The sequence below is a fragment of the Octopus bimaculoides genome, chromosome 1 (assembly GCF_046866305.1).
Source record: "Octopus bimaculoides isolate indiv1 chromosome 1, ASM4686630v1, whole genome shotgun sequence".
Lineage (NCBI taxonomy): Eukaryota > Metazoa > Mollusca > Cephalopoda > Octopoda > Octopodidae > Octopus > Octopus bimaculoides.
The window spans coordinates 105,579,327-105,599,359 of NC_142928.1; the positions used below are offsets into that span (position 1 = coordinate 105,579,327).

At 36.0% G+C, this 20,033-nt stretch overlaps 1 protein-coding gene across 8 annotated transcripts in view; it reads left to right on the forward strand.

The window, feature by feature from the left end:
* Positions 1-20,033, forward strand: part of LOC106871077 (integrin alpha-4) — a 206,025-nt gene that overhangs the window by 169,029 nt on the left and 16,963 nt on the right. For 4 of the 8 annotated variants that reach the window (XM_089355233.1, XM_089355240.1, XM_089355237.1 and 1 more), the window contains exons 18-22: positions 856-1,057; positions 7,429-7,542; positions 10,057-10,176; positions 15,057-15,149; positions 17,609-17,725. In XM_089355233.1, coding sequence (XP_089211359.1) covers positions 856-1,057; positions 7,429-7,542; positions 10,057-10,176; positions 15,057-15,149; positions 17,609-17,725 — 646 coding nt within the window. Of the gene's footprint in view, positions 1-855; positions 1,058-7,428; positions 7,543-10,056; positions 10,177-15,056; positions 15,213-17,608; positions 17,726-20,033 lie in introns of those variants that run through there. The other 4 variants (XM_089355249.1, XM_089355254.1, XM_089355262.1 and 1 more) reach the window with 2 other exon arrangements.

Here is a 20,033-nt window from a genome sequence, read left to right on the forward strand (position 1 = left end):
GGTGGAAGGAAACTGAAAACTCGTCTGTTCCAATTATTGGATACAGATTTAATTCGTTGCTTGTTTTATCACCTGACCCTCGGGTTCCTTTTACAGCCTTTTGGCCCAGGTTCTCAGTCCAAGGACAACTTTCTCCCCCTCCTCAATTTTCGTGGTCATGAAAAAGGTCGCTGACGATGCTTTTCTTTCTCTGATTATGATATCAAGACCAAATTAGAAATATTTTAGATTTATCAAAATATTTGCTTTTACTACATATACGCAAAATGAACGCTGAAACGGAAGCGTTGGACTATCAGCTGATGAATCAAGTTTGAATCTGTTACAGATTTGGGAAGGGCACATAATCCTCTGAAATAAAGTATAAGACACTGTCAATTCTCAATTGAAATATTAGTCTTTCCTTTCTACTTTAATACCTCGTTATCATGATATGAAATAACGCAGCTAGTTGGCAGAGTCGTTAGCACACCGAGCAAAATGCTTAGCGGCATTTCTGGTTATATGTTCTGAGTTCAAATTCCGGCGAGGTATGCTTTGCATTCAACTCATCGATAAAATAAGTTAAACAGCAAAATGTCAGGCTTTGTACCTAAATTAGAAATGATTATTACAATATGATATCTCACCAAAAGTTTCCAGTTTCAACCGTAACGCTTAATGAACTTTTGGCGTAGGCAAGAGACCAGGAATTCTGGGAGTGACTTCTCTTGAACTTATTGGCGCCCTACTCTTTGGGATCACTTTTATTCTTTTACTCTGTCCAAAGCTACTAAACCGAAAAGAAATCGCTATCGTATTTGCAATAGAAAATCTATGCAGTTTGTGAAACAATTGAACTTTTCTCCTTTACAGAATACCTGAACCTGATCTTTACATCCACAAGAGTAGCAGCAAGAGTAGTAGCAAGAGTAGCAGTGATGAAGTAGCTGTGATAAGTCACGCCTTTATCTTAGAAAATATTGGTCCAAGCGAAGCACACAACCTTGTATTTGAAACATTTGTTCCATATCTAATCATACGAAATATGACCATTATGACTCTCGATTCAGTGAAGGTAAGAAAGATCTGATGCTCAAATTATATTTTGTGTTTTACGTTTAATCGAATTAAAATGATGTTGAAGTTCCTTGAAGTACAATCACCATACCCTTATGCTTGAAATATGTTTTGGTTCTGCTGTTACTTGCCTTGATAAACCTCTATAAATTCTTGACCTTGTGTGTAAATAACCAGTGAATGGCATAAATGAGGCGTATAAGATTACTACACTGCCAAATACACCACACAATATCAATTTTTGCTTATAACACTTTTACTTCAAGTTATAAAGTAGCAAAATAATAGAGTGAATATTAAACTCTCAAAAATAATGAGATTAATTCAATTACAGATGGTTTTGATGCAGAGTACTTTATTGAATATTATCTCACTTTACTTAACTTTTGGGTAATATCTGCCATTTTCAGAGAAAATGTTAAAATAGATGATGTCTTTCAGTATACACATTCAATCAAACCACTCTGTTTATCGAAGCGACCATCACAAATATTTAGGAAAGACTCTGACACGATCTCATTCCCCATCTTGCCTGAACAGTAATTGGCTAATGAAGTTAATGCAAGAGACTGAAAAAGTAAGAGGCATGCTCTTCGCTAATCAACTAAACAACACCGTTTCAATTCACGAAAGAATGAAAATAATTGCACTTTCTTTTAATTCTTTTTATCGTTAGCTGAGTTGTGCAGTGGTGAAATCGATAAGGCGTCAGAAAAAAATGTCTTGCGATGTTTCATCCGGTTCTTATCGTTCTAAGTTCAAATCACACGGAGGTCAACTTTGCCTTTTATCATTCCGTAGGTGATAAAATAAAGTACAGGATTTTATATAATCGATACTCTACCACTGAAATATCAAGTCTTGTATCTATGCAAGAAATCTTTATTTATACTTTTGGTATAGTATTCTTGAAAATGTGCAAGCGTCACTATATACTACTCTTCCTTCTCTGAAAGTATCAGGTATTGATGGAAGACTAAAGATGTAAACGATTCAGAACCGTACAGTTTTTTTTTATATCTTTTAGTCAGGAAGGAAGATAGTGACAGCGACACTTCATAGAGCCTTCGAGACTAGTGGGAGGAAGAGAGAAAGCTATGCTCTAATCGGAGAACCGCCTTGAATATTTGCAACAGAAAGGATCCCACTAAAGGTACCCGGGGCACAAGTCTTAAAGTAGGCCAGCTAGCGCAGCAGAGGCGACAGGTAGGGGCAGGAAATGGTCTATCCCAGGCGATCCTTTTATGGAGGTGGTCTATATAGATTTCATGCACGGAGACGGGGGTGGGAGAGAAACTCCTAGGCTACTCCGAGAAGTACACACTCTCGTTACGTCACTGAACAAGGAGACAAATTTAACCTACCAATCAAGTACACAATGGTACCATTGGAACTCAGAGGAATTAAGATAAACAAAGTTCCTTTTTAATCTAAACTATACTCTCCTACATTTTCTATAATGCTCTTCCATCTATCTGGTAGGCTTGCAAGGCCCCTCTTCAAAAATTCACTTGTCCGTGATGAAAAATACTCTTCCAGTACCTCATCTTCAGAATTCATATTTTTTCCGTCCAAATAATTTTGAAGACTGCGGAATAAATGATAATCAGATGGGGCAATGTCTGGCGAATATGGTGGGTGGGGCATTGTTTCCAATTCAAACTGCTCCAGCCTTTGGAATGTCATTCCCGCTGTATGTGGCCGAGCATTATCCTAATGTAAGAACATCTTTCGTCTTGAAATCAAAGATGGTTGTTTTTCTTCTAGCGCTGACTTAAGCCGCTCCAGCTGCTCGCAGTATATCTCCGTTGTTATCGTTTGGTTTGGGTTTAAAAGCTCAAAGTGGACTAAACCTTTCACATCCCACCAAACAGATAACATCTTACGTGCGTGAAGACCTTCTTTAGCTTGGGGTGCGTGTGTTTCTCCTCTCCCTACCCACTGTCTTTTTACTCACTGACATTTTTATAGAGAAACCATTTCTCGTCACCAGTCTCGCTATTCGGTCCAAAATAAGATCATTTGTGAGACGTGACAGCAAAGAAGAGCACACATTCACTCTCCGCGTGCGATTAGACTTGGAAAGTTTGTGAAGAACCCATTGACCCAATTTGCTGACATTTCCGATGGCACGCAGGCGTAGATGAATAGTTGAATGACTAAATCCAAGCTGGTCTGCTAGTTCCTCAACAGTTACGGGATGTTTTCCACCAGAATTTGCAGGACGTCCTCATCGAGCTCTGCAGACCGTCTAGGACGTGACTCGTCTTCTAGACTGTAGTTTCCGGTTCGGAATTTCTGGAATCACTGTCGACACTGGTTTACGCTTATTGTCCGATCCCCATATTCTGCATTAATATTCCTCTCACTTTCCGTTGCGTTATTGCCTTTACTGGACTCATAAAGCAAAACATGCCGAATATGCTACTTTGTCACTTCCATTATAGTTTGCACTGTTCAAAACTTGCAGTAAGAATAAGTACAAAGTAAAATTACTGCCTGCTTTTAATAGTAAGTTGATGCAGGTAGTTTATCCCGTCACCCTCAGACTTTTTGTTCGTGCAATTGAAAAGAGCCGCATTATTAATAGGATAACCCTATATATATATATATGTATATATATATATATATATATATATATATATATATATATATATATATATATATATATATATATATATATATATATATATATAAAAATTAAGGTACTCAGAAATCTGGATGTTTGTACATTTACAGATTTTTATTAATGTCACATATTAAATAAAGCGCTTTTCACCTGGTCGTGCAGGATTTTCAAATTGTTTTGAGAAAACTTTGCGGAGGGTCTCTTTATATAGTTTTATTGAGTGTGTAGGGGTGGAGAGAGAGAGATATATAGGATAGTAAGAGAGGGTGAGGAAAAGTGAGAGAGAGAGAGAGTGTGTGTGTGTGTGTCAGTGTGTGTTTTTTGTGTTGGTGTGTGTCCGTGTGTGTGCGTGTGTGTGTCGATGGGAAAGAGAAAAGAAGAAAATTGGGTTCATAACTGGTTAGTTCTTTTCAATAAGTTTATTTTTAGCCTTTTAAAGGAATGGCAAAAGCAGGTGTGATCGTTTTGAAGAAGTTGCTTTTCAAAAAGAATCTTTGGTGTCATTGTTTAGTAGGAGAGTGTGGGTGCGTTTTTGTGTGCGTGTGTGTATGTGTGTGTGTGTATGTGTGTGCGTGTATGTGTGCGTGTGTGTCTGTGTGCGTGTGTGTGTGCCTGTGTATTTGAAAGGTGTGTCAGTGGGAAGGGGAGGGAAGAAGAAGATTCTGTTTACAGTTTACAGTTGGTCAGTTCCTGCTGTGACAAGTTCATTCTTGGCCTTTAAAAAAAAAAGAAGAGGCAAAACCAGATGGTATTCTTTGGTATCATTGTCCAGTGGTAGAGAGAGTGCGTGTGTGTGTGTCTGTGTGTGTGTGTGTATGTGTGTGTGTGCGTGTGTGCGTGTGTGTGTCTGAAAGGAGTGTAAAAGGGGAGGAAGGAATTGTGATTATATCTATACAGCTGGTTAGTTCAAAAAAAGTTAGGAGAGAAATATGAGAACCTAGGTAACTGGGTTCAATTCTTGTTGGTTAATTTTTTTCTATATAATTTCTGTACATCACCTCCAAACCTTCAAACATATATATATATATATATATATATATATATATATGGATTAATATTCTCTCTTCGCTCCTTTGCACCACATGGGCTCAATTCTTCTTCCCTCTAAATCTAACCCTCCTCCTCTCTCCTCTCTTCCTCTCACACCTACTTCCTCCCACCCACCTCTTTTTTGCTCTGGCACTTACTTCCTCTCTTCACTCCTACCTACCTTCTCCCTTCCACCCTCTCCCTTCATCGTCACCTCTTCCTCGTTACCCCACCCCTACACATTCCAACCCCACCATCCCTATACATCCCATCCCACCCCCACCCTTGCTTTGCCCACTCTCGCCTCCCCCACACCCCAACACCACCACACCACATCACACACCACCACACCACACCACACACCACCACACCACACCACACACCACTACACCATACCACCACACCACACCACACACCACTACACCACACCACCACACCACACCACACACCACCACACCACACCACACCACACACCACACACCACCACACCAAACCACACACCACACACCACCACACCACACCACATCATACAACCCCGCACACACTAGCACTGACCACTTCCCAGCACCCACACCAGCACACACTAGCACTGACCACTTCCCAGCACCTACAACATCATCCACACATCATCCACAATGCGCAAATGCACACGTCAATGTCACCAGCCCCCTTTCACACGCACATACACGCTCTCACATATACACTGGGATCGATGTAATCAACTTGCCCCTCATCCTAAATTTCACTCCTTGCATTTTTGCAGATAAAAATTATAGGAAGAAAGAATTGGATTTAGCAGTTTGTAGGATGTGGAGGTGCGTGGCTTAGTGGTTAGGGTGTTGGGTTCATGATCCTAATTGTGGTTCCGATTCCTAGACTGGGCGACGCATTATGTTCCTGAGCAAAACATTTCCCGTTGTTCTAGTCCACTCAGCTGGTAAAAATAAATAATCCTACGACGGACCGATGCCCCGTCCAGGTGAAGAATATATATGCCGCGAAAACCGGGAAACCGGTTCTATGAGTCTATATGTCTCGAGAAGGATCTTATACTATCCTTTAGTTAGTAGGATGCTAGATGATAGAGACAGACATTGTATGAATTACGATAGACGGAGAAATGGTCGCATCTAGAGGGCCTTGAAGGAGATTTTCGATGACATGGAGTTGGGTATCTGTGTCTACCATTTTCGCAGGCCCTCCTGAGATTGATTTGGCTTATTTTCTGATTGAATATCTGTGAGATGATTTGCGAAACTATTGAAATTTAGGCTTTATCATTTACTTGTTTCAGTCATTGGACTGCGGCCATGCTGGGACACCATCTCGAAGGGCTCGAAGGGTTTTAATCAAACAAATCTACTCCAGTACATATTTTTAGTCTGTAACTTATTTTATCTGTCTCCATGCCGAACTTAGTTACAGTAACGTAAACAAACCAACACAGGTTATCAAGCGGCGGGTAAGACACACACACACACACACACACACACACACACAGACTCACACACACACACACACACACACACACAGACTCACACACACACACACACACACACACACACACAGAGACTCACACACACACACATATACACGGCAGGCTTCAACGGTCGGCCCGGGTTATAGCAGAAGACGCAAGGTGCTGCGGCACGATTTAGTCTGAACCCCAAGCCATACTGTTAGAAAACGAGTTTCTTAACCACATACCCATGTCTGTGCCAATTAAAATTATGTTATTAATATAAAGTTCAAATAAATGGTGATATATCAGTACAGTGTTTCAATATAAAATTGTAGCATCTGTCCCAGGTCGTAAATTTTGTAGGAGGATATATTCGATTAAATTATTCTTAGTATTTGACTAAAACCTTTATTTTGTCAATCCGAAATAAGAAGCAAAGTTAACCAACCTCAACAAAATTTAATCTAGAAACGTGAAGGTCCATTACGAAATGCTACAAACACTTTGGTCGACAATTTAGATTTTTCCAAATCACTGCACTGAAAGAAATTATTTCGATATTTAAAGGTAAATTGTGTAAAATTTCAAATATGAGTTTATTTTATATTCTCATTAATATTAGATTAAAATTAGATTAGTTCATAAATAGTTATTGCCGTATGTTTTGTTTGCTTGACTGGTACCTATTAAAATCGGTCCTGAAGGAATGAAAGGCAAAGTCGACCACAACTTTCAGAATATTTGAATTCAGAATATAAAGCCAGAAGAAAGTAAGTATTTTGTCCGGTGTGTTAACAATTCTACAAGCTCGTCGCCTTGAGACAGAAGTCTATATGGAAAGAGAACAAATTTTAAACATAAAATATGTAACTTCCCCATAGCAGAGCTTAACGGCGTCTGGGAAACTTTACTGTGATAAATGTTTCCGCCTTTTTTTTTCAGAAAAGCTATTCAACGCCCGCACAAAATTTGAAAAAAAACGTACTGTAATGTTGGGCAAAAAATATACTAGCCGTATTATTGTTATTATTATTATTATTATTATTATTATTATTATTATTATTATTATTATTATTATCATTATTATTATTATTATTATTATTATTATTATATTACGATCGTGATGTCGATGACAATAGTGATGGCAAAGGGGTTGACGATGTTGATAATAATGATGTTTTATTTATTGTGTAAATATACTTCATTTGTCTTTTTTTCTTGTTTTATTCTGTTTCTACAACTAATGCAGTATGATGGAATGCATGACGAAAATAGCAGTATTGTGTGTAGATCAACTAAACGCAATTATTCTGAGGACAATATACAGACGATTACAAAAGATATAATGAAAGCTGTAACTTACGTAAGTATTTAACATACAAATAAAAGCAACAGTATGCACACACACACACACACACACACACACACACACATATATATATATATATATATATATATATATATATATATATATATATATCCCATCCTCGACAACCATCAACCATTTGCACAACTCCAAATAAAGAGTGTGTCATCTGTTATCAAAACATGTATTAAGGCACAATTACTATCTTCACATTATATTCATTCAATATTATGCAAAATATAAATTCTCATAAGTTTATTCGTACGTTGGTTCAGTGTTATATTTTATTTCAGTATAGATTGTATAACTATTCTAATCATTACTCTGATAATTCTGACTATCAACTAGTTTGATTAAATGTCAGCATGGGGACCCCTACGCACTCACATCACTAGAGTTTGCAGCCAAATCTTTTTTGTATTTACAAAAAATGCTATTTCAGGAAATTAATATGCAATTGTTATATCTGAACGTTAGTAAATCAACGAAATGTCGACATAGGAAACAACTAAATGAAACAATATTTCAGGTTATCATCAACCTGACTTCTGTTAAAGTGAGTTAAATTTAAAGAGTATTACAGATATTGAGACGCAACCACTTTAAGTTACTGATACATTGGTCTCAGTTACCATCTGACATCTTTCTGAAACTCAATTTATGTAGCTCTTTGTTAATAATTAGTGTATATTTTTACAATAATAGCACAATTGACAAACAGGAAACTTGAAATATATTAAGTTGGCATAACAATAACATTAAAGCTAGCACATAACAATGGCATTTCATTTATTTATGAAGAGATACCAGAGCCAAATATAGTCTTCTAAATTAGATTACTCCATTAGCCGTAACATAGTAATTAAGAAGTATACAATAAAGATTGTTAAATTCAAAGTGACAAAAAGAAAAACAAACTAGTATTTCTTCACAAAATCACTCAACTTCAAGCTTTCTCCTCAACTTTCGATTTTTTAAGCCTAAACTTGAAAACGTAGAGATCCAGAATTAGTCAATTTACCTCCAGCGAGAGAGGGCTACATTTATCTTTTGAGATAAATTTACCCCAGTTTGATAATTCATGGGCTATAGTCATTCGGCTACCGATACAGTGAATCACTAAAACTAGTTTTTATAATTTAGTTGATATAAAGACTTTTCCTTTTCTCCTTCACTTTTAATATTCATGAGTGTAGTATCATAGCAGAAATGGTTGATTATCATCCTAAACATATTTCGGTATTTAGATTTAAGCCCTTATGCTCCAAATTCAAATCTTGCTAGGATTCGATTGTAATTTTCATGCTTATTAGGGTCATATTATTCGATATAATTGACTGCACATCTGACTTAAATAATTGACTTCTTGAAGAAATAAGGACAGCAAGTTGTTAGAGACAGTAGATGTCTGTACTAAATGTTACATGGTGAAATTTACTATACTTCGATTGGTTACAGTAGTAAGATGTACTGCTTGATTCTATTCTACAACGAAGTTTGTGGCTTAATGTTTCTTGTGGAAACATAACAATGTAGATGGAAAAAAAAACTCAATCAGTGCAATTATTTCATCGTTATCCATTGAACTAACTTTGAGTCTTTTTGAAAAGTATCATTTAGATGAAGTCAGTGAATGAGTGGTAGAGCAGGCTTACTTTTCATTATTTTATTTTGACCGTCCAGGTTATTCTGCCAGACTTCATGTTATTTCTCATGGCTAAATATATGTTAAGTACCATCTGAATATATCATTCCTCCTCTACTATTTACTATTTTACTATTTTACTTGTTCCAGTCATTTGACTGCGGCCATGCTGGAGCACCGCCTTTAGTCGAGAAAATCGACCCCAGGACTTATTCTTTGTAAGCCTAGTACTTATTCTTTCGGTTTCTTTTTGCCGAACCGCTAAGTTACGGGGACGTAAACACACCACCATCGGTTGTCAAGCGATGGTGGGGGAACAAACACACACATATATATATATATATATATATACATATATACGACGGGCTTCTTTCAGTTTCCGGCTACCAAATCCACTCACAAGGCTTTGGTCGGCCCGAGGCTATAGTAGAAGACACTTGCCCAAGGTGGCACGCAGTGGGACTGAATCCGGAACCATGTGGTTGGTAAGCAAGCTAATCAGTCTCATGTCTCAGTAATAAAAAAAATAATAATGGCTCTGGTTTCATTACATATAAACTTAACAACACCATTTTTGTTCGAACACTATTTTTGTTAGACATATCTCCTCTAAATATTTCATTCTACAGTCTCCATGGAATTTCAGCATTTTGCATTTCGCATTTGTTAAAGAAGGAATCTGCATAAACCGAGAAGTAAATATCAAAAGCACGATAAGATCTCTCTCTCTCTCCTTCTCTCCGGTGTCTGTTATATTTTGTGTTTGCGTCAGTTTATTTTGATTGCGACCTTATCATCAACAGCTTCTTTAAATTACTTGTCTATATGTATCATTCTCAAACATGGTTGTGTATTTTTTTTTTTAGGATTGCAGTTGGATGAACTGTATCAATGTCACTTGCAATTTCAATGAATTAAAGACAAAGCGCTCAAAGAAAATTCAAATTAACATTGCAGTAGAAAACAGATACCTTGATGTTCTAAAGGTAGTAATACTTCTATTTATGAACAGATATTCAGTCTGGTTGTAGATAAATGTTAATGTAAACTCATTCCTAATAAAAAAAATATAGATCAATCTGAGCCGCCTCAAAAACTTGACTCATATTGCAAACAACATATAAGTATTTGATATTTTTCATCAGATTTTATAAGTTTCATAATAAATACCTGACGAAACGTACGAAATACACCACATCTCAGAAAAACAAATTATCTTTCGTGTAACTGATGTCAATGAGACGTAATAGGCTTTTCTACCAACGTAGTCAGCTTCGAATTTATAACTACAGTCGTTGCACTGCGCTCTTTGTCAAATCAGTTTATTCCGCTTGACTGCGAACAGTTTTGTAAGGGTGAAACGACTTGATGATAGTCCTGAATATTTATTCAGACAGGTTAATTGATGGATAGTTTGATATTATGTAGATACAATACCATTAAAATTATAGCGTTAGGATTAACACGTAAGCTCACTACCATATATATGTGAGTGTGCGTGTGTGCGTACGTATGTCTGTATATATATATATATATATATATATATATATAACGTGGACAATTAATGCGCTAGAAATAGATCACATCTTGTGTCTATTAAGACCTAAAAAGTTCTCAACATGAAATATAGCAGCATACCAAAAACGTGAGCGGGCAAGACATTTAAAATCACCTAAAAAAATCATTATTAAACAGGAACCAGGTTTCGGATTTAACAAATTCTTACCATTTGTCTATTCCTCATCAGCCTGATTTGTAATGTAGCAGCAATTATCAGAATCCTATACATAGTTGCCCACCGCCATGTGTGCGCGTGCATATGGTTCTGCTAATTACAGCTTAATGGTAAAATTCAAAAGTCTTCGTTTTGGCGCGCTAATTCCAGGAATATATCCGCAGAAAATATTTACTGCGTCGAATATAATCAGTATGAGAACATGAGTAATGGGTAAATATTATTATAAGATCTGGTAATTAGTCATATATTAATATATTAATTAATATCGATTAATTATCAGGGGGCCAGCACATTTAAAGAATCAAAGAGATTCAGAAATATTATCTGCAATCTCAGGGGATTAAGGTACATTTTAAAAAATAACGTTGACCACTAACGTGGACAATTAATGCGCTAATTAGCAGAACCATATGCACGCGCACACATGGCGGTGGGCAACTATGTATAGGATTCTGATAATTGCTGCTACATTACAAATCAGGCTGATGAGGAATAGACAAATGGTAAGAATTTGTTAAATCCGAAACCTGGTTCCTGTTTAATAATGATTTTTTTAGGTGATTTTAAATGTCTTGCCCGCTCACATTTTGGTATGCTGCTATATTTCATGTTGAGAACTTTTTAGGTCTTAATAGACACAAGATGTGATCTATTTCTAGCGCATTAATTGTCCACGTTAGTGGTCAACGTTAGTTTTTAAAATGTACCTTAATCCCCTGAGATTGCAGATAATATTTCTGAATCTCTTTGATTCTTTAAATGTGCTGGCCCCCTGATAATTAATCGATATTAATTAATATATTAATATATGACTAATTACCAGATCTTATAATAATTATATATATATATATATATATATATATATATATATATATATATATATATATATATATATAAAAGTAAGGGTTTTCATCGGGAAAGATCCTTGGTGATAGAGAGGCACAACAATTGGAGAAATTTTTAGAGTTTGGGGAACGTGTGTGCAAGATATGGCGGGACATTTTAAATGGGTGCTTTCATTCACCGGTCTAACTGTTTCTCATGGATCAGGAATGAAATACATATGTTGCTAAGGATAGTTTGCATAAAACTAGCGTCGTGGGCGTTGTATAACATGTAGATTCGTATTGAGTGATTACAAATAGGCAGTGGTTAGATGAAGCGATAAGTGTGGAGACAGTTATGGCTTTGTATAGCACAGGTTTAGAGGTAAGAAAGAGGTCAAGCGTTTTGGGAATATCTGAGTATAGACCTGCGATGTAGGTAGGGGAAGAGACAAGTTGATAAAGGGAGTTGAGGATTACAAAAGATTCGACTTTCAACATCGTGACCATCGATGTGAAACGTGTGAGAAATCCCCGGAGAGTTATGAATACTGAAATCATCAAAGAGGATGACGTCGAAGATAGATGAAGGAAATACTGGAGGAAATATAATTGATGAAATGTTGGTTAAGAGAGCAAGAAAGGACATAGAGATTTATTCGAGAGAGTAAGAGGATGAAACTTTGAACCAGAGTGACTAAAAGTAATTTTGTTGATAACCAGGCAATTTTGTTGATAACCAGGCAATTTTGTTGATAACCAGGCAATTTTGTTGATAACCAGGCAATTTTGTTGATAACCAGGCAATTTTGTTGAGTGATGGGGTGTGGTGTCTATGTAAGAGCAAACACAACTTTACGGAATAAAGTTAGAACAGAGAATGTCGCCTGTTTGAAGATAAAGGTTGAGAAATTTTCATGAGGATGAGAAATAGGATGTACGTCTGAGTGTAAGGGCTGGTGGGTAAAATCTAAATTGGAATGAAGTTCGCAGGTATTGAAGAGAAGGAAAATTGTCCAGAAGGTGTACTTTTGGTTTTCGGCATTCCAAGTAAATATTGAAAGGTCATGGCAATCTACACCTGGATTCCTGAACCAAATGCTTGTAGCAGAGCGAATTCCACTACAACGCAACCTCATTTATTGTTCGTTCTGATAGAACATCCACGTTTAATTTTAAGTTGGTTAAATATTACCCCTCGGTATTAATATTGCCCTTCTCGCTAATGTACACTATTCCGACACTGATTTTTATATATCGCTGGCGGGGAAGCGAGTTGTGCTATCTTTAGCGCTCGAGAGTTTATCATTGATGAGACTAACGAAGATCTGGCGGTCTTGGCGCTGGAGTTGGTGAGGATTTACCTCCCCACTAGCGTGCATTTTACACCAAAGCCCATGTTGTAGTTTCTCTCATGATATCTACTGCAGTAAAGTTTGTTCTAACAGAACATCAATGTTTAAGTGGGGTTAAATGTTACCTTTCATTTATCAAAAGAGTAACCGAGAAATAATGAAGCTTAAAGGACTATGGTTTTCTTTTACAGTAATGGCAGAAATAGTAGTCGGTCGATCGGTCAGTCGTTCTACTGACTGTGGCATTTCATCTAAATATATTTTGATTTTTCTAGAACCAAATTTTAACTTACATGTGATTATGATCAACGCTACAAAGGTATTCAATGGTGGTCAAACCATCAGAGTGTGAAGGCTTACATGATAAAGTATATCGGACATTTGTCTCTTTGAAAATATTGCATAAGAAATCCCTATGATTTTAAAACTTACTCTAATTTTATTTCCTTTATTCATATTTAAGGATGTTTACCACATTACGAGCACTGAAAGGCAATAAATCAACGAAAAGGCTAGAAACAAAAATAGAAAATATATACTAGGTCTGATCAATAAGTATCCGGATGATGCCATAGTAACGAAGCTAAAGCACGCAGAAAGAAGCCGCTCAGCACAGACTGATCTTGAACTCTGCTGTGCATGCGCACTAAGCTTTAGCGTTCTAGCTTACTTTCACTGTTTACCGCAGTGCTTGGAAGGAAGGTGTGTAGCGTGTGATCGTCGCATTAACCATGACAGAAAGTTGTCATGGTGATACCTGTTTAGAGGCCTATGCAAAGTTGCAGAAAGTGTATGAGCTGCACACAAGTGTACGAGTGGTTCAGACGTTTCTAAGATGGCCGAAAAAATGTCAATATTGACCCGCAATTAGCAGAACTAAGAAGAACATCGCAGATGAGCGTGCTGCTGTGAGGGGAAATCGTCATATCGCCATCCATGGTTTATCAGAAAATGTGCAGATTACTTACAATTCACTTCAATCCATCATCACTTAAGATTTGGATATGAGATGCGAGTCTGCCAAGTTTGTATGAAAACTGCTTTCAGCTGATCAAAAAGACACTCGGGTTAGGGTTGCACAAGATCTCCTTGATTGTGACGATAACGATGAAAGCATTTTGAAAACTTTGCGTAGGCCTCTGAGCAGGTATCGCCAAGCTTTTGGCAAAATTTGATGCAGATTCTCTCCTCAACTTTCTCTGTCATGGTCAATGCGACGATCACACGCTACACAGTTTCCTTCCAAGCACTGCTGTAAACAGCGGAAGTGAGCTAGAACAATAAAACTTAGTGTGCATGCACAGCAAAGTTCAAGGTCAACCTGTGTCAAATAGCTTCACTCTGCATGTTTTAGCTTCGTTACTATAACAATAATCCGGATATTTATTGATCAGACCACATATATAAATAGTTAAATATTAAACAGTTAAATAACACGCCCAATGGATCAAGCTTTTGTATTGCACCACTTTAGAAGAGAAAAAACAAGAGGTATTATTCGCAAGCTTATCATCTGGAGTGAAGTTCATCAACTATAACATTATTTCTTTCTCTCTTCTGCCTCATGCGCTCTATAAAGATGATTTTATATATATATATATATATATATATATATATATATATATATATATATATATATATAATCGTGTTCCTTTCTGTTGAAGAGCATAGGCTCGAAATGTAAAAGGCCTCACTTTCTCGAGCGTCAAACTAATACACCTACTTGTTGTTTATACACCTGTCTTCGTCTTTTGTTTTTCTGCAAATTTCAACTATATATATATATATATATATATATATATATATATATATATATATATATATATATACATACATATAAACCTTGAGTTGAAGCATTGGGGTAGCCATGATAGAAGAACGTCAAGTGTTTCAATAAATATATTCGCCTTTCATACCTGAAAAGGGTTTTCCTTTGTTTTTTATTCCAGGGAAAAATGCATAATATCTACATAAACACAACAGGAAAATTGAAACAAGAATCTAAAGATTACATTATCAAGGTGCCAGATGTTGAGAAGACAGTAAGTTTCATTCAGTCTGACAATTCTGATTGTTGCATGAAAACTTAATTATATAATTACGTTACTGCGTTATCATTTGGCTAAGCAATAAATCCAAATTAATGAGCCAATCATTCAAGGTTATGTGATTATTTTAAATGTACATAACACGTGATTTAGTAATTAAATCTAACTTCAGCCGAATTCTTTCATGTAAACGTCTGTTTAAAGTAATGATTTTCAAGTATCAAGCTTCTCCAATATTCAAAACTTGGAGATTTAAAAAGTATCTACACTGAACTTATTATTGCCGGTTTTAAAGATTAGATGCGCTGGAAAACAATATGGCCCCAGATACACAAAGGAATGAGATGGCTTCGAATAGAATGCCTTTGATTATAAGCGTATACTATCAAGATGCAGGGCCAAACAACATTTTAATTGAAATCAATTTGCTCCCATAGCACGTCATTATGACACTTGGATTTTTTTCATAAATCTTTTTTGGTGTATCTTCCAATCCAAGTGTTTCATTCACTTTGGATAATCCTTGTGACATCTACTCCCCATGATATAGACGTCGTTGGGTCTCAAAGAGCACATCTGCTTTTGGCCGGGTCTACCATTTCAACAAACTGAATGCCCATACATCTAACTGTATATAACATATATCATAATGGTATTTATTTTCCGATCTGAAGCGACAATTTTTAAATATAAACAAATGACTGAAAAATGATAAGCTATTATACAGTTATTATACTACGAATCTTCCATAGTAATTTTCTCTCTGTAACTCGCAAAGCCTTTCGGGTTTGTTTATAAGAATATTATTTATGTAGTATCGAGACAGTTTAAGTATATATTTACTAAATTTGACTGAAATTGATGAGTGAGCGTTTGGCCAATTAGATTCGCAAGGAGCTATGAAAGCGTCGATTTGTGAGTTTGATTCGGCCTGAGGTTAGCTCATCATTTTTCAGTCATTTGTTTATATTTAAAAATAGTTGCTTCAAATCGGAGAATAAATATCATTATGATATATATTAAATACAGTTATACTATGAGCCTTCCATAGTAGCTTTCTCTCCGTAACTTGCAAAGCCTTTCGAGTTTGTTTATAAAAATATTATTTATGTACTATGTGTGTGTGTGTGTGTGTGTGTGTGTGTGTGTGTGTGTGTGTGTGTGTGTGTGTGTGTGAAGGCGCATGGCTCAGTGGTTAGAGCGTCGATCTTACGATCGTGAGGTTGTGAGTTCGAATTCCAGACCGGGCTGCATGTTGAGTTCTTGAGCAAGGCACTTTATTTCACGTTGCCACAGTTCACTCAGCTGTAGAAATGAGTTGCGACGTCACATGTGCCAAGCTGTATCGGCCGTTGCCTTTCCCTTGGATAACACTGGTGGCGTGGAGAGGGGAGGCCTGTATGCATGGGCAACTGCTGGTCTTCCATAAACATCATTGCCCGGACTTGTGCCTGGGAGGGTAACTTTCTAGGTGCAATCCCATGGTCAGTCATGACCGAAGAGGGTCCCAGCATATATATATATATATATATATATATATATATATATATATATATATAGCACGAGACAATGGAGGATCCTCTATGTAGTCGATTGACTTGCTCGAAATAGCAACCATATTGCCCTCAAATCAACTTTATAATATTTAAGATGCCGTGGTGAGATTGAACTCCTGATAAAATTCTGAATGGTTTCTGTTTATTGTCACTTTACACCTGATCCAAACGGAGGAGAGGATTTTGGAATCATTGCTGCAAATTACTGGAACATTTGCTAAAAATAGAATGTTCTCAATTATTTTTCTAATATGGCGTACCTACAAAGGGAAAAATCTATGCGATCGCTTGCTGGAAATAGCAACCAAATCTCTCTTGTTCATACTCTCATGAGAAATACAGAATATAGTAACAAGAAAATATGACGAGGTAGCAACAGTTGAAATGTCTCCTTTCTTTCAGTCTTTAATTCCTGTTTGAGTGGTACAGCTGTGACATACGATGATGTTTTAGGTATTTCAAACCTGGCCAAACCCATTCCTCTCAAGATCTGGCTGTAGATGTTTCCTTCCAAAAAGAAAGGGAGTAGAAGTAACTCCAGCACCAGTGCTGAACTGGTACTTTATTTATCAACACCGAAAGGACGATAGGCAAAATTGAACTGAGGGTCCAGAGAGGGTCGGACGAATGTTACAAGGCATTCTATCCAACGCACTAACGATTCTAGCAATTCATGAATACTGATGATAACGTCTCACTCCTTCATGTCTGCTATATTTTCTCCTCAAACATAAAAAGTGACAATAGTAAAAGACGTGTTATACACACACACACACACACACACACACACACACACACACACACACACACACACACACACACACACACACACACACGTATGTATGTATAAATACACGCATGCGTTTTATTGACTCATTTTATATTTATTCTTATTAGATTATGACTAAAGTTTACATCAAGCCTTTAAAACCAACATTAAAATGGTGGATACCAGTTGCCAGTATTTTATCAGGAATATTACTAATGGTTTTGGTTTCCATTCTCCTCTACGAGGTAAGCCGTTTAATTAGCAAATATATCTTCGATGAAAAATTGACAGTAATGGCATGTTTGCCTCATGTGCTCTTTCTTCTTATTCTTGATTCCTTTTTGCTATATTGTTTTTATTATTGACATAACTGTAAATATTAACGTGCGTCATTTAGACAAACGGGTGAGGTAATGATAACGCAAAAGAGAAAAATAGAAAGCTAGAAAGAAAAGGGAAGTGAAAGATTGAATAGATGTATGCAACAGAAGACAAAAGAAAAATATAGAAATTTTAAAAAAAGGGACGACAGGATGTTTGTAGGCGTGTGTCAGTGTATCTGGGAGAGAGTGCATAAGATTTGTTGTCTTCTTTTTTCTTGGCGGTGGGGTGATTTTCATTCGTGTTTTATTTTTCATTAGGGTACCGTATCGTTGGTGTCTGTGTATGAATAGAGCAATATATATGAATGCATGTGTGTATGCATGTGTGTGTGTATATATATATATATATATATATATATATATATATATATATATATATATATATATATATATGTATGTATGTATGTGTGTGTGTGTGTGTGTGTGTATGCATATATATGTATATTTGTATGTGTATATATATATATGTATGTGCATCTATATATATATGCATACATTCATACATATATATATATATATATTTAGAGAATTAACATTGCTTATATATATATATATATATATATATATAAGGTAGGGCTTTTTGCTGTCATTAGGCTCCTTATTTAAGCGATTCGAGATCTTTATCCTCCGTCTTATTAGGATTCTTCTATCACGGGGAATAATGTTCTTGTGTGTGGTGGCAGCTTTCTCCTCTAGGACACATTTTATTGCATATGGCTCGCATTATAGACATGAATTCATTGAATTTCATGTCAGTGTCTTGCATGGACAGGCTTTTAAGCCAGTTTTGCTGGAGTATCTCTTTGTTTATGAACGTCCAATCAGCCATGAAGAAGTTCAGGTTGGCTAGCACTTGGTATCCAGCAGTGTTGAATGATTCTGTATTTATAAATATAAATATACGTATATATGTATAAATATGTGTGTGTGTGATTATATATATATATATATATATATATACATACATGTTTAAACGTATATATGTATATATATGTTTATATGTATACATATATGAATGTATCTGCGTGTGCGTGTATAAATATATATATGTGTGGGGGTGTGTATGTGTGTGTACAAGCGTATATATGTATATACATGTGTGTGTGTGGCGGAGTGTGCATGCATGTGTAAATGTGTATGTATGTGTAAGATGTATGACATGTTCGTATAGCACTCTATCTGTAATAGTAACAAATAAGAAAATTAGAAACGTAAAAGATCAAAAGTCAGAGTAAAATGTGGGAAAGTACAATAAAATGGGAAAATTTCTTCAGAGAACACGCGCACACTTTTGTATGAGCTATAGCGCAAGCTGCAGAACTGTGTAGTTTTATAAGTTTGTTTCACATGATTTCAGGGTCAGTTTTGTCGGGTACCCCTTGGACAAGTGTATATATATATATATATGAGTAAAAATAAATACCAAAAAAAAGGGTTTGTATGATCGTGTATAGAGGAATATATTATTTTATTTAAAAGAGTTCCAACTCTATCTGTTTTTTATGTTTTTTATTTATATTCTTGTAAAATTTATGTGGGATATAGTATGGAATATATAATATATAATATAAAAAAAGATGGATGGTACAATGAAATGAAGTATTGAATGTCTTATTGAATATATGGAATATGTCTTATTGAATATATGAAATATTGAGTGTTCAATATAAAGGATTAAATATATAAATATATAAAGGCGAATACGTATTTTCTATACCTTGTGGTATTTCATCATGGCCGGTATGACAGACTGTAACAGACTGTAATAGACTGGCTGGTTTTCTGTCTTTTGTACCTATTCCTTTGGACAGCAGCAGTATCTTTTTGGCTATTTTTAGAGTTGATGCCAAGTTTATTTTTAGAAATGATGACAGTTGATAGATCTTTTGTGTTTTGGTTATAGGGATAAAACTTTTGAACCCCAGTAGGTGTTTGGCTATTTTTAGAAATGATGACATTTGAGAGATTTTTGTGTTTTAGTTATAGGGATAAGATTTTTAAACCCCAAGAAGGATAAATTTAATCATTGTTTGTTAAGAGTAGGTTTGAATTTCTTAATAAAGTCCTTTTCTTTGCATTTTCTCTCAATTTCATTCCGGTTGTAAAGTTTATGGAATGGAAATATAATAAAAGTTTGATGACCACATGTTGCCAGATGGTTACTCAGTGG